Below are 15639 nucleotides of genomic sequence, written 5' to 3'. Positions count from 1 at the left end.
GCTCTCAGATCTCATGGCAAATCCTCTCTTGACCTTTGGAGAAAGGATTATTGGCAAATTAAATTCCAATGTCAAAAAACAATTTCAAAAACAGCTTACCAGTTGGTGTGTGGGCTCTTCAAACACACCTCACAGTCTTCTGTCCAACTTGGGACTTTAAAGTGTACACTGTGTAAAACGTTGGTTACCAAGTTACCGAGAACAAAGGAGTTAAGCCTTATAGCGGGGGACCTTCACACTGTACACACGTTTTAAATATGTTTGTGACCCTGCATGAAGATTTAATTTGTGTCAAAGGCTATAGCATGTGATTGCTGTTTCCTTTGAAGTTTCCCTTGACATGGTTTTATGGTCAAAACGATAAAGCGTAAGGCAGCTGAAGAGAAGCAACAAAGGCGTCATTTCTCTTTATTAACTCTGGTTTATTTTGTTTTTCATACTCGTGTTTCTAAGCTCTCAACTGGTCCCTGACCTGCTGTTCCTCCCCGAGTAGTATGACATTTATTACCACATATAGAATTAAAACATGGTTCTTTGTAGCTCAGAGAGGACCACACAAGTACGGGAATGTCAGGATTAAGCCTTAAATTCAAACTGGGAATACCTTTGCTGCAAAACATAGTTCTGCCACTCTGGGTGAAACTGTCCCCTCAGATATTTACCAATAATGTTTATCTCTGGGAGTTACATGCATTGTTTGGTTTGATATGATAAAAGTAAATCAGACTGGAGGTCATTTCCTGAAGGGATCGTGCACCTGGGCCCCTCAGTACACTGGTCAACCCTGCGTAAAAAAAATTTCAGAGGCTTACAGCACGAATGCCTAAATGGCCTCAGGTATACAGGAGCAACAAAAGATCCTTTAAATAAAAAGTCTGGTAACTGAACTCTGACAGCCAATCAGCATCATGTAACAGAATCATTCAAGAGCAACAACACAAGTTTAAAAAGATTTAAAAGGGTCAGTGACACTTGCATCATTAAAAAACAACAATTTTACTTCAAATGCCATAAAGTCATCAATTGAGAAAACGTTTGACTAAATATTAAATACTGTACATCGCTGATAAATCCCTACAAAGGATATAACCCTCTTACTAGAGGAAAGAATAAACAGTCCAGTTTGGTTTCAGCAGCAGGCGCGTGTACAGCCCTGTTGTTGACAGCGTATATTGTTCTCCAGCACAAAGGAACGCTTTCACGTCCCTTTACGCAAACCCCACTGCCAATCCACAGGCGCCCCACTGAAAACAAAAACCATGTGCAAAGGACAACAATATTAAGGTATTCAGTTCAAACTGTAGCAAAACATTGAACAGGCATTAAACTCGCAAAGCAACGTCCCTGTGAACCATAAGAAGCACTGTTGGTTGCAATTCAGCTTTAATATCTTATTTCTGCTGAATGCCAAATGTCCAATGCAGATTACTTATTTTCATTTTCTTCAATAATTGTAATTTTTTTGTGACATCTATCTAAGCAAATTACTCCGAAACAAATTAACATTCCTCTGGAGTGGATTTTTTTTCCTGCGAACGTTTCATTTACAACAGCCGACTCAAATGTAAGATGCCATCGCAGCGGGCCTACAATGGCACACGCTTTTCACGAGTGCATCATTCCTTCAGTCTGCAGTGTAAAAAAGAAAAAGAAAGTTCAAAAGTCAGGTGTCAGCAGCCTTTGAGGTGCGGGAGTGCAGAAAGTTTGTCGACTTGTCCCAAAGCAGCGGCATTTTCAACCCCTTTGAGCCACTCTTTACATTTCCTCACGACAGTCTCATCCACGTCTCCATCCTCTTCTTCATACTCCACGTCGTCGTACTTGTATTGATCATTCAGCAGCGATATCTTAACGATGGCGGTGATGTCCTGCTCGGCGCATTCCACTTTGGCGACAGGAGCGCAGCCTTTGGACGTTCCGTGCGTCTTTTTGGATGGAAAAACTCGCCTGTGGCGAAAGTCTGCGGAAGCGCAACACTTCTGTTGCTTTGCCATCATCTGCTTTTCTAGATTCCGTTTCTGGATGACAAGAATGGCTTCAGGGGTGAGACTGAGGGTGAACTGAATCTCCTTCTTCCCTTCCTCTTTGCCGTTGAGGTGTCTGGCGGAGTCCATGGAGCTGGAGCGCCTGACTCTCTCGAACGAGTCCTGAGGTTTTGGTACCGTCAGCCAGGAGCTCTTTTCCTGCGTCTCCTGACCGGCACCTGCCTTCTTATCGGAGCTTTTACGCTTCTCTTGCTGGGCTCTTCGCCCCAAATTCCTTAAATTCGCCGACGTCCAAGAAGTGGACTGCTTCTCTTTATCGGACCCTTTCTCTCCGCCGGATTTGCTGGTGTGCTCAGTGTGAGGAGGCACTCCGTTGGCTTTCTTTTTCCCGAATAGATCCCTGCCCGGAGAGGAGATCCGCTGGTGGAGGCTGATGGGTGGAAAAGGCATTTTTGTGGCTGGAAGTGATCGGGATACAAAAACGTGCAAATGTTCAAAGTGCAGATGGTGAGGGAAGCCCTGCGCAAAGCGACGAGCGGCGCTCTGCGGGCATTATCCAACAGCGGGGTGGAGAGGGGCTGCTGTAGTGCACCTGTTGTCCACAAAGACTGGAGTTCAACTGGTGCACACGGCCTGGCTGCTTTATGGTGGGGCTGGCAGGAAGGCGTGGTCACGAGAAGCACCAAACAAAGCCAGGCAAAAACTGTGGTGATGTCATTTCATAATTTCCAAGTACTTCCTCAAGCGATGAGCGACATCCATCTCATGGTCCTCCCATCTTTTCTCACAGCGCCTCTCTGCTGTTTCACGGTCATTTTAGATCCACATGCACATCCACATCGTTTAATATTAATCAGCCTGAAAAATATCACTCATCTGCAAAAAAATTGTGATATAGTGAGTGGGTGGATATCGTTTAAAAGTGACCACAGGTGAAGATATGTCGTTCTTAAAGGGGACAAACATCTTGTCTATTTCAAGTAATTACACTTTAATAAGAAATAATGCAGAAAATACTGCATCAATTTAAGCCTATATATTTTTCTACTCTAATGTGCCTCGACATCAAAACACGTGTTAAGACAGCTTGTTAACGTGAACAAGTTGAGAAACACACAAAATGTGCATTTTTCCATCTCTAACTTGCATTCTTCAGTACAGCTGTGACTACACCTCCCTAGATGTACCGCATACGACCATAAAGATACTGTTCGGTCCTTGTTGCTGTAAGATAACCCCGTCTGTCCTTGAACTAACAAACCATGTCATTGGCTTTCAGTCATTCAATATCGCAAATATCAATTAAATGATGTATGTAGATGGTCTGTTGTTCTTTCAGCCATGAAAGACATCCAGAGGAATACAGTCAATATTGATTCCTCTTCCTTTTTGCTGATATCTGCACTTTCACGCAGACCGTTACACAATTGATTCAATGTCATTTTGTTTCAATCAGTGTAGGTGTAAGAGAAAAAACAATGCTTCCAAATCTATAGTTTGTAGACTGTTTATTGCCCGAGGAATACATACTTTTGCAGTTTGCGAAACATTTGGCCATATATTATTTAGCTGGTGATTACTATATCAACATGAGGGATTTAAAGGAAAGAAATAATTGACATTATACAAATGAATTGCTGTAACGGCAGGAAAAACATTGGGCCCTTAGTGGTTCATTACTTTAAACATTTTGTGTGTTTAACTTTCTACATGAGAGTTGTGTTTCTGTTGCAGAATATTTTCCAACAAAACCAAAAATAGTTCAACAGCCACTGACTCACTATTGGAATAAAAAAAAGAAATGGCATGGAGAGTTCTTTAAAAGATGCGCTGGACCATTAAGCTGAAGGGGACACAGACTTTGTTTTTATATCGGTGTTTGTTGTGGTGGCGTGGGATCCTTCTCCTCTCACATCATGGATGAGATGTAATAAAAAGGAAACCGTTGGGATACACAGAAACAGATTTCTGAGGTCAGGGTTCTTCCCCTTCATCCTCAAACTTCATTCTAATCCAAAAATAGCAGGCAAAGAAAACCGATAACAAAAACAACCACACAGTCATTTTATCCCTCAGACTAATTGCTCAAGGATTTGCTGGGTCCCTGCCAAGTGGGTGGAAAAAAGTAGCACTGAGGGGAGATTTTGTCCATGCTAATCCACCACCAACACGTAGCATTATACAAAGTGCCTAATGAAACTATGTGGGGGCTGCACAACAGGAAGTGCAATGCTGTTATTCAGTCGCATCAAGCAGAAAGACGAGGAGGCATGTTTGTTATACCTCGGGCACATCCTGGAGACGGAGACGGGGTGCTGGGACTCTATGTAGCTATTGATGCACGAGACCGTTTTAAAATAGATCAGCCAGAAATCTACCAGTCCAAGGTGTTCTACACAGTAAGAAACAAAGCACACCTCCTCATCAGGATAATGTGAACATCGGCACCACAGATGATGGGGGGGGGGGGGGGGGGGGAGGCTGAGGTTTTATGAATTTTCTGGAGGAGGTTGTCATGACAACCACATCCTCAAAGGCTACGCCATCACGCCAAAGCAACATAGGGAGCTAGACGCAAGCTATTCTGGGTTATTAGGTCACATCACTATCACAATGCTCAGAGAAGCGTAATTAACGGGGTCATTGCTACATCTGGCAGGAAAGCAACTTTAAAGAGAAGCGATGTTCATGTAACGCGGTGGGCCGAGAGGAGCAGGTGTGTTCAAATACACACAGATGGACAGACTAGACAGGAGCTGCTTTTTTTAATCTGTCTTTAGCGGGGGGGGGGGGGGAATTCAAAAAGGCAGATATTATATATTCCAGTGGATGATCCATGAAGCAGTGTCTCAATTGCCAAAGGGAAAGTAATCATATAAACATGGAATAGCACCCGAGAGCCTCAGACATCTGTGCCTTGTACAGAAAGACGTGTTTTAATAATGCTTGTGTGTGAGAAGTTAGAACAACATTCGTGCATATACAGTAATGTACCAAATACTGATATATAGACATATATATGAATAATGTAAAGGCATTCAAAAGAATTCCCTGCACTTACGTGGTTTAAAATCCTCAAAAAACATGGGGATGTATTTAAATAGATTAAGCACTAAACACACTAATTTCTTCCACATCAGAAGCAAAAGATGTTGTAATCAGATTATAGTCATTGGCCTTCAGCTGGACTTAATAAGCGAGGATTCACAGTATGAAACGAGCCACAGTAAAAATCTGGAGATATAGGGTACAAACAACACAGACGTATATCTTACAGAGCTACTCTTCTTACAGTTTGCACATTAGGACAAGTCTTCTCAAAGAGTGGCCTAAGGAGTCCTAACTCACGCAGGTTGTGAAGCATTTGATCACAGCATCCCTGTAGAAAAAAAAAGAAAAACAGCCATCATCATAAACAATGCAAAGACGACAAGAAATAGGAGAAAAGAGCGTTTAAAAAAAAGAAATAAAGCGGAGGCAAAAAGCACTTCCGCCCTTTGTTGAGATGATCGGGGTTGGGCTCGTCATGAATAAGTGAGGGTGTTTAGGCGGGGAAGCACCACATGCTCAGAGTGATGGGGGCTCCCTTCCTCCAGGTACGATGAGGGATGATGCAATACGAGCAATTGCCATGGTAACCACAGACAGTCGTTGCCTGCTCCAACCCCCCCCCCCCCCCCCCACCGTTTGCTCTTGCCATCGGTGTGTTGCTATGCAGACTTTGCCTCTAGCCACAGTCAAGTTTCAGTGGAGGAGGTGTGAGACCAGTCAAGGTTAAAAGGAGAAGGGGGGATCATAAGCAGTCTAAGGAGGGGAGGGAGGGAGGAGGGGAGGAGGGGGGGAGGTCAGACAGGAGCCCTGCTCCTTCAAATGCTTTGGTTCGTCCCTCTGATGTATAAACAAAAAAACATTCAACACCAGAATCCTCTTCCTCCCGTACAGCCGGAGGTTTGTTTTTCCTATAATCACTTGAGGCGTGACGCTATTTTGCTTCCCTAAAAACGTCATGAATAAATGATCAGTCTCAGGGACGACCCCCCCCCCATTTCTGATTAAACACGAGCGAAACAGTAGCCTTGAAGCACTGTGGGAAGTGCACATGCAGCAGGTTTCAGTACCTTGGTATTAGAGGTTATAAATAGGCAGCAAAGTAAAACACATTAAAAGATCAAGTCCATCGGCCATGTGGTGTTGTGGCTCACCAGGTATCACGGTTTGTTTGACCACAGACTGGCAGAGACTGCAGTCTAATGCTTTCTAATACTTCAACTCAGAGGGATTGAGAACAGTCATCAAAATATGCTGCTCCGTTACAACAGGGCAAACAATAAAGAGATAAATGATTAAATCTAAATTAAATGGATTAAAGTAAGAAGCTTAAAGAGAGAGAGGACAATAATGTGTTGACACAAAAAGGACAAAAAACAACAACAAAGGACAAAGACATAAATAAGTGATCGTCAGGATTTCAATATTCAGCTCAAGGTCTGGCAGTCAGAGTAGAATTTATCTGGAGGAATTTGGTTTTTGGAAGGCTGGCACGGCAAAAAGGTCTTTGTCCCAGCTATGTATCGTTATTAGCATTTGGGTTGGGGGAGGGGGGACTCTGGGTGGTTATGGGATGTCTCAGCTGTCAGCATGGATTATAGGGTCGCCCAAATACACAAGGCATTTGGGCTGGGAGCGGGGGACTTTGGACCTCTCATCAAATGAGACAACCCTTCTCACAGCTGGTCTGACAAAACAACGTCACACCTTGTGCTCGGTTTGAGGAAAGCACTGAGGTGGTGCACCGCATGGGACGATTTGAGAAGTGAACAGCAGAGTATAGGAGAGTATTTTCTTTCAATTCAAATACTTTACTGCGTTGCACTCTGAAGAAATGACCAAATAAATCTCGATTTCTGTGCTTTTAGGCTCTATATATATCGCACATTGTCTAGAATAAAGACACAGCAAGTACGTTTTTGAACCTCTTCTCTGATGCACGACAGGCTATTTGGGTCTTGATCTAATCAAAATGTTGCAATGAGCTTCGACCCTATAGAGCTTAACATAAGCTCATCACAAGTCGTATAAAAGCTACATTTGGGAGATAAATATTGAGGTAAATCTGGCTGAAAGAGCATTATGGCACAGGAAATTATTTCATTTAGATATTATGGATGAAGCAAAATAGCGTCACAGAGCTAAAGCACAGAGGAGCGTGAAACAACAAGCTGCCATTTGCTTGTTGTTGGGGGGGGGGGGGGTTACAGCCATATGGTTGGGGCAAACAGTGTTTAGAGATAAATGTAAAACATCTTTCCACTGACGGGGTCACACACAGTATTCTCTCCAGTTAGTTTTCCATTTGTAGACAGGGAACGGTTGAGAATGGAAGCTCTTATAGATTGAGTGAATGCGGTAAGCAACACTTATAACTGGACACCTTAAAGTTGACGCAGACAGAACATTAATCATATAATCCAGTCGTCTCACCTGGCAAATGGAATGTACGAGATGCTATACCTGAAACAGAAAAACACAAAGGACGTTACTGCCTGTAGAAGACATTTAGATAGAACATAATGAGACTGAGCAGGTCAAACTAAACAGAAAGATATTCATAAAACACATTACCATTAGTATTCATATCGCAAAGTATGTGATGAATGTGTAATGTTTCCCTTCGATGAGACGTGTCATTTTTCAAAAGCTTTGTCCTGTAGACGACTGCAAAGACATGTTCCTGTGATCCAACATGGATCTTAACTTACGGTTCACACGTTTTATCAACAACGCTCGTCTGAATGACGTCATGCGTTTGTAACGATGTGATGTCAAAGAGATTATAGATTAAAAGGATAAAATAACACCACAAATAATGCAGGTCTTGAAGTAGATTTAGGTCTTATTACCCAAATGTAAAATATGTTAAAATGTAAGCAGTCAGCATTGGACTGAAGGGTCTTTGACGTCGAGGGGTTAACAAAACGTGATTGTGGATGAATTGGATCCACTGTAATCTTTTGACGAATGACTTCAGACAGATTGGCAGCCAAACAGAGCACAACACCCCGTATTGGAAATGATTACAGCTGAAGTTAAGCACAAGCAAAATCAAATCAAGCAGCTAATATATTTGAAATATGTGAGGAATCTGGTACAGCAGTTGAATGATTAACTGACTGCCATTGTATTTTACCACCGGTGAGCAGGAAGCCCTCGTCTGTGAGCTTTAACAATTATTAGAAGTGCCGCAAACATCTCTCACGGGAATGTTCGGAATATCTAAAATAAACACGTTCATTAAAAAGCTAGAAGTGCAGCTGTGTTGTACTAACTTCCCACTTCCTGCTACACTCTGTGCTGAGTCAGCAGTGTCATACGGTCACTTTACACAACTCAGCCTGAGGACTGGACCTTGCCCCACGGTGTGTGTGGTATGTGTCGACTACTTATTACAGAACCACCTTCACACAGACGTCTGAGTGCCTGCGTGGGAGTGCACTGTGCACTATGCCCCCCCCCCAGTCTGTTAAGAATGAGCTCGAGATGTGTGACTTTTGGTTACCATGGCGACGCCTCAGAGAAAGCTAGCAGAGCGAAAGTGCACGCATCAACATCGCACAACATGAGGGGGGGGGGGGGGGGTTCTATGTCTTGTGCTACTGCTGCGCAAATATGTTTAAACTAATGAACATACAAGTGCTGACTTAAAACTAGCAACTAAAAGTTATTTACATTATTGTGACTTTACGGTTAATCAGGTTTATATTTGACGTACGTGAGGACCCAGGGGTGCCATGTATTCTCAATGAACCATTTACCCGTGATCTTAGCAGTAGTAATGACCCCAGAGACAGCTGCCAGTGACTTTGTGCGTAAACAACACAGGTGGTAACAGCCGTCTGTCTCTACGTCTACAAGTACATCCACACTGGCACTACCTCTTCCCCTACAGGCCAGAAATATACTGACCTACTGTACCACAACGCCTGGCAGCCTACCTACCAGTCTTCTTACAACCGGACTGACTCAACAGGTGAGTCACGGAGCGCTCAGGGAAACTAGAGTCAGAGGTTTTCTTTTATCTTACGTGTGCATCTTAATTATGATATTTACACTTTATAGTCAAGTAAAAAAAAGCTTGAACTACCCTGAATACTTGTGCACGTGCCACAAGAGCAGCGTGATTAACTCGACTCACAGACTTTGTGAGGCAAAGCAGCTGAAGCGGAAAGACTGCTTCAGCTGAGTAGGTGTGAGTGATGAGTAAATGAATTTCAAACTGTGCCAGAGCGGAGAGGTGGCTGGTCACACTTACCATGTCATTGCCAAAAACTGCAGAATACAGAAGATGATAGCAAGGCCCTTTTTTTGCCACTGTAGACGAAAATAAAACACACAAAACAGTAATCGGAATAGTTAAACACCACACTGAAGCCTGGAAGTGGCTTTAAAAACCACGCGTTGACTACTTACCCAAAACACTGCACAAAGAGTTAAGATAAGGCAGAGCTGAAGGAAAGAGAGAGGAAAGGTTATCTCATCTTAACAACAACAAAAGCCAACAAATTTGCCAACAAAAAATAAATAAATCTGTGAAGTCAGAAACAAAGTGAACGCATCGTGGCCTCATGTCAACAAGGAATCAGAGAGACCACTGCATCTGTTACCTTCTTATAGAAGGTAAGTAAGATAAAACACGAGGACCGAGTGAAGCATCCGGCTCAACTTCAGGTGTAAAGTAACAGCAAAGCACACGGTATTTACCAGCATGACAATGGTGGCTATTAGTCTTTTTGGGTCAAACATGCGCTTCAGCTGTTTTAGTGGTCCCATGAGGAAGCAGGTGCTGTACACGAACAAAAACAAAAGAAACAAAATAATTACACTTTTTAGACATCAGCAAGAAGGTTTAAAAGATAAAATCAATAATGTTTTTGCAATCATGTTTTGTTTTCATTTATTTTTGTAGCTCTCTGTGTGTTTAAATAGTTAAAGTCGAATTTGTTTGGTGTTTTCAGTCGCACTTTTGAAAGTGATGAACTACAAATATTATCCTGGTGGTCAGCTGTGACAGACACAATACACACATCGTTACACCTCCATAAATATTGAATATTTAGGGTCTAAAATCTGTGTTTATTCCATAAATCTAACATCAGTAAATGAAAATCTTATACTATAAACCTTTGGTCATGGTGGATTTCAGTAAAAAGTCTCTACACAAACAAATCTCTTCCGACTGACATCAGAAGAGTGTCGCCGCCATAACCAAATTTACACGCCATGCTGCAATTAATCAGAGGTAAATATTTCATGCCCGACACCACAGTGACACATTTCAGACCTCCTACACGATGCATGCGTGACGTCAGTAAATGTAACAAGACAAAGGCTTTCCCCGCCGACGAGTCAGCGGAGCCGAGTGGGCAGAGGGAGTCTGTGTAGCGTCGCGTCTGTTCGGTGAGACATCAGAGCCGCACGTGTTGACGCAGACTCTTTCTACCGGTCGGCTGAGAGGGATGGATGCTTTTTAATCAACCGCTCATTATGACACTAATGATATCCACGCACATGCTGCTACTGTGGTACAGGGAGCAACGATACCATTGACGATATGAAACCAATGCTGTAGTGTTATCTCCTTGCAGTCAAAATCACATAAAGATGAAAATTGCATTTAGCTCCTTCATATACGACACTGGCTTTGTTTGGGTCGGTAACCTGGGCTATGAAAGCAGACGGTGACCCGGTGTCTTGATGCACCTAAACCCTCTGGACATATGGTACCTGACAATAGACGGCCCAGTCTTTAAAAAGTGCCGTCGTCAATCGTTCACTGTCAGAGAAGTCAAAGACATCTTGATTCGATTTAGCCCGTGGCTTATCGAGACTAAATAATCAAAAATGTTGTAAAATCCAGGAGGATGCTGATATCTAGTGATAGACAACATCATTCTAATATTGCAGCATTATGAGAGCACACAGCCAGATCCTATAATACTGGCTGAATTAATGTCACACGACAAAAAGGAGACTTTTACACTTTCATTGTGGCTCAGCGACAAGTTTAGTTTTCTGTAAAGAAGAATAATGTACAAAGAAAGATCAGATATCAGCCGTGTACTGTGATGACAGATTTGAGAGTATGGCCTGTCACTGGGATGGAATTAACCTGGTATGCAATGCTCCTACACAGATAATAATAAGAGAACAAACACTAATGCATAGTAGAGAGACAGGTAGAAACCAAAGAGTTTAGGGAGACAGGAAGTCTGTTCTCACTGATCAGCCTATCCTTAATAATCTCCTACTGACTTTCAAGCAACATACAAATAATCTACAGGGCAGAATTAATTATCTAATAATACAGATCACAATTAAATGAACTAGATTAGGTGCAGTATTAACCCTTTGCAAACAGAGTGTCTAACCATTGTTTGATATGCATGTAGTGATTACAGGTCTCAGGAGATTTAAAGGTTTAGGTTTACTAAGTGCCATGTTACTGCGAATGCAGTTCTGTTCATTTAGATTGTCGTTATACTGAAAACAAAACAAAACAGTACAATTATACTAATGCTAATCTGATTAAATGATGGAGATTATAATTTTCGCTATAATCCTATAGTCTGGTGCAGAACCAGTAGTCACCACTGCTTTATCATGTAAATATATCATATAAATCAGAAACATCTCATGGTTCCTCAGGCACTGTCCTCCAAACTCTGAGCCACAGGTGATGAGTGCACTGAGGGTAAGACGGTAAATAACTGCCATAATTACAGTACTTGATTTGTCTTCTTTATTAACAGTTTACAAGCAAAAACTTGGGAGAAATGTGTAGCTGTGCAAAGGATGACTGTAACAGAGTAGTGCGTCAGTCATCAAGGCATCAACTTTCAGAGTTTATGAGCCTGATGCTCATCATTTGTTGTATTCCTGGCAGTGAGCCATAATCATCTGACCGGCCAGGTTGAGCTGGACTTACCTGGAAAGAGCTGCGATGTTCCCTATAGTGTAGAAGACGGCGAAAAGCTTTAATCCATTCGGAAGGAACAGCAGTGCTGAACCCTGACAACACAGCAAAGAAGTCTCAGTCAGCTACACAGAATAATGTCACCAAACTTTAAAATAGGGACAAGTGGAAAGTATCTAAATGAGTCCTGGATTCTGATATGATTGAAGGCTTACATCTATGTCATTTATTTTTTTTGGAACAAACAAAACGCAACAAGGACTTCTACGGCTCCCCTAGTGGCAAAATACTATAGGAGGCTTTGTAATGATTCGCTGCCTGTGTGTCATGAATGCCCACTATCTGGACCACTTTCAGTGAAAGAGACTAGTGTCACGCTGTGAGTGTGAACAGAGTGTGCATTTCACCATGGGAGGAATAACATTTAGACTAAGCTTTTAAAAAGATGGGAGCATTTTACTCAAGTGTTGGTTGTAAGAACATTTAAATAACCTGCAGATAACAACTGCATCTCACAGAAGGAGCAAATTCTGGACATTGCTTATTTCTACAGAAAAGGGGGAGCACGGGGCAGCCTTGTGGCTCCGCGCCCGACTCTGTGACTTTCACCACCCAGGCCTACATGGGTTCTGTTGGGGCTTTGTCAGAGTGAATCCCTATGTGGTGGCTTCAAAGTGTTATCAGCAAGTGCAGCCAGTGACAAGACTTCCTGTCATTTTAACTGCAGACTACGCTCTACAAACTGAAACTTTCAGCTCTTTGCCGACAGCAAGCAACCTATAAGTGTTAATTAAAGTGTAAGTGACATGTGTCAGTCACTATCATCTGCAAGCGTGCAAGAGAACAGGAATTTGTCTAGATGGTATTTGCGCTGAGCCATGTTAGTTTGAGAGTTTCATAATGCCTATAAATCAAACATAGTACAAGAAAAAAATAACTTGGCCCATAACCCAACAACAGTAATATTGTTACGTATGCTCTGCAATTCCTAATGTCAGTATGAAGTCCAACAGAACATAAAAGATGCCTTTTTCCAACATGAAAGGCAGAGACACTCACGAGTATTGAACACAGGATGCCTCCAGCAAAGCATATGACAAAGAACTTCAACCTGGTGCTGTAGCTGAGAGTGCTGGCATCGAGGACCTGGTGAGAACAATGGGAGGATGTCACAAGACGAGTCTAATGACCCGCAGAAAGACTCACAGGCTTTCTACTGGGGATTTAACCATGTTGGCTAGAGCCAAACAGAGAACACACAGCGACAATAATATCTTTAAACACAAACGGCACAGGTCTACATTACAGACAGAGAGCATTACTCTGTACACTGAAGTTAGGCAAAAGAACCAATACAACCAAACTACGGAGCACCTCTTGGGTCACATGATAGAAAAAGACTTCATGTGTATTGAGTTTCTTTTTCCACCATGTGACCCCAGAAGGGATCCGTACCAAACTGTACAGAATAATCTGCAAGAAAATGCAGAATTGCAACCTTGGCAGACTATGGTGTGCCAGAGTGAAACTTGTAATTCTTTACTTTTAACCTCTTGCAAAGTTAGAGTTACAATCATGTAACACAATATAAAAACACAGTATTCAAGTCAGCATCTTACCCAGTGTCCTCCTCATCGGGAACGCGTGTAAAAAGTGTAAATAAACAAAACAATTTATTGAATCTGCCAGAAACATACGATAGTTAAAGTTAGCTTTCGTGTATGCTTAAACAGACTCCGAAAGGAAACATGATAACGAAAGTGCTATGTTAGCGAACTCAATGTCTATGAAATGCTATCACTACTTAATAATATAGCTAACCAGCGTAAGCTAAGTTATCTAACGTTGACTGTAAGATAACAAACCACTTTAACGTTGAAAGCAGGTATCCGAGAGGCAACGCCCAATCTCAGACAGGAAAAGAGACTAGACACAATTCATGTTTTTATGACATGTTATCCACGTAACTTGACACAGAGTTAGCATTAGCTGCATGTAGCTGTCATACCTGGTCAGTGAGACCCAGCTCTTCGTTCTCCTCATGGCCGCTTAACACACGACGAAGCTTGTCCATCGCTACAGGCTGTTAGCGAGCAGACGGGCGGGAGAAGGCAGAATGTCTATAGTTCCAACTGCACGTCTGATATTTATGTCTCAAAGTTTTGATCGCAGAAGTGACAAGTTTGACTTCCTGTCTTCCTGAACGGTGCTTTCTGTAAGTGCTGACTTAGAATCGTTTTTTTCGCAGCCAGTGTTGGCCAACGTCTACGGGGAGGCGTTTAAATAACAGACTGCAGATCAGCTTCAACACCCCCACTTCCTCGGAACTGCTGCTGCCTTCCAGTGCTGTTGGAAATACTAGTGTTGCTCAATGAACGGCGTACGAACAAAACGAGCACAAATGTTGTGCTCTTGTTGGACTGTATTGATAACGTGCTGGCATTTCGGGTGTGATAGGCTGTTGGTGCCTTGCACGACTTTACGTTCAATCTTTAAAGGCTTGAATAGACAAATGAATAACCTGATAGAAACAGATCCGCCTCCTACTTAGTATTCAACCAATAGGCTTCCATCCGAAGAACCTATTCATGACTCGCGCACTCTGTCTAAGCGCCTTTTTAGCTTTTCATTCGCTCCTACAGAGTGAACTTTCTAGGTCCGTGCACGTTTAACTGCTGGACATAATACTTCTGTTACAAATAAACCTTATTGCTTGAATTGAGCTAAACGCCTCGACCTAAGTCTGTTCACCTGAGTTTTCTCCTCAACATGAGTTTCATTCACAACAGATAACGAGATAACGTCAGGTCGCACCGTTTCCTGGTGAACTCCAAAGGCTCGATGCTAACGCAGCTAGCTGCTAACAAGCTAACGCTACATGGGCGCCTCGGGTCATGTGATCTTGTCAGACAGAAACAACCAACGAGAGCTGAGGAAACATTACAAGCCCTTATGACCACAGACTGTGTGTTACAACGTATACATACAATATTATTCACAGAGTTGCACGTTATATAGTTTGATAAATTAATTTCAAACAGCGTGTCTATTTGTCTTCCCATATTCTCCGTCGGTGACACATCTTTTACTTCTTTGTATTTTTCATGCTCAACCAGCAGAGAGCGACATTTAACCATAGACTTTGTGCATTTAACCAACGTCACTTTAAAGTCCCCATTTCTGATTTTGCTTTGTTCATTTAGCTGCTATCTGCCAGCATCTCAGCTGCACTCAAATCCACTAGAGCCCATCGAAAAAACACTAGATGTAGTAGACCAGGGGTGCCCACACTTTTTCGGCTTGAGAGCTACTTTTAAAATGACCAAGTCAACATGATCTACCTACATTCATAAAGAGGTCATTCTTTACCTTCAGGTTATTTTATAAGTAGTAAATCTATTGTCTCTGCTGTCGGAATGTGGAGGTCCAGTTTGGTGGATAACTCACTCTGTCTGTGTACCTTATCAATTACTTTTTACAATCACTTCAGTAGTTTACTCATTTAATATTATCACCATCCAGATGAAGAAAGTTGCTATACAATAGAGCGAGGAGTCACTTGGTAGCAGTAGTCAGTCCCCTTAGCTCCCCAACCTCCTGCACCCCAACATCTGCTGCCATCAACCCCGGCTCCTGTGCCTCCGTCTCCAGCCACAGCAGCCTGGCATCAGGGTCTTCATCAGA

At 42.5% G+C, this 15639-nt stretch overlaps 2 protein-coding genes across 2 annotated transcripts; both read right to left on the bottom strand.

The window, feature by feature from the left end:
• Positions 1-1624: 1624 nt before the first annotated feature.
• Positions 1625-2435, bottom strand: prr18 (proline rich 18; the record flags this gene model as incomplete). Its single annotated transcript, XM_079280849.1, has 1 exon — positions 1625-2435. The coding sequence occupies one exon, from the start codon at positions 2433-2435 to the stop codon at positions 1671-1673; it is 765 nt and encodes a 254-aa protein (XP_079136975.1). The 3' UTR covers positions 1625-1670.
• Positions 2436-4898: 2463 nt separating this feature from the next.
• On the bottom strand, positions 4899-14185 carry sft2d1 (SFT2 domain containing 1). Its single transcript, XM_079280393.1, has 8 exons — positions 13964-14185; positions 13015-13101; positions 11968-12050; positions 9744-9825; positions 9453-9488; positions 9295-9353; positions 7467-7496; positions 4899-5364 (listed from the first exon to the last, which is right to left on the bottom strand). The coding sequence occupies exons 1-8, from the start codon at positions 14027-14029 to the stop codon at positions 5325-5327; spliced, it is 483 nt and encodes a 160-aa protein (XP_079136519.1). The 5' UTR covers positions 14030-14185; the 3' UTR covers positions 4899-5324.
• Between the last annotated feature and the right edge of the window lie 1454 nt (positions 14186-15639).

Source organism: Melanostigma gelatinosum (genome assembly GCF_949748355.1).
Source record: "Melanostigma gelatinosum genome assembly, chromosome: 12".
Classification (NCBI taxonomy): Eukaryota; Metazoa; Chordata; class Actinopteri; order Perciformes; family Zoarcidae; genus Melanostigma; species Melanostigma gelatinosum.
The sequence above is the reverse complement of the archived record's forward strand: the minus strand, read 5'-3'. Positions and strand labels throughout refer to the sequence as shown.

What these genes read in the sequence shown, in the direction of transcription:
- sft2d1 (XM_079280393.1), bottom strand. Translation starts at nt 14,029, where the DNA reads ATGGACAAGCTTCGTCGTGTGTTAAGCGGCCATGAGGAGAACGAAGAG. An exon ending in TAGCCACCATTGTCATGCTG is followed by an intron (nt 9,489 to 9,743) that starts GTAAATACCGTG and finishes TCTTTCCTTCAG; the next exon opens with CTCTGCCTTATCTTAACTCT. An exon ending in CAGTTTTTGGCAATGACATG is followed by an intron (nt 7,497 to 9,294) that starts GTAAGTGTGACC and finishes TTTCTGTTTCAG; the next exon opens with GTATAGCATCTCGTACATTC.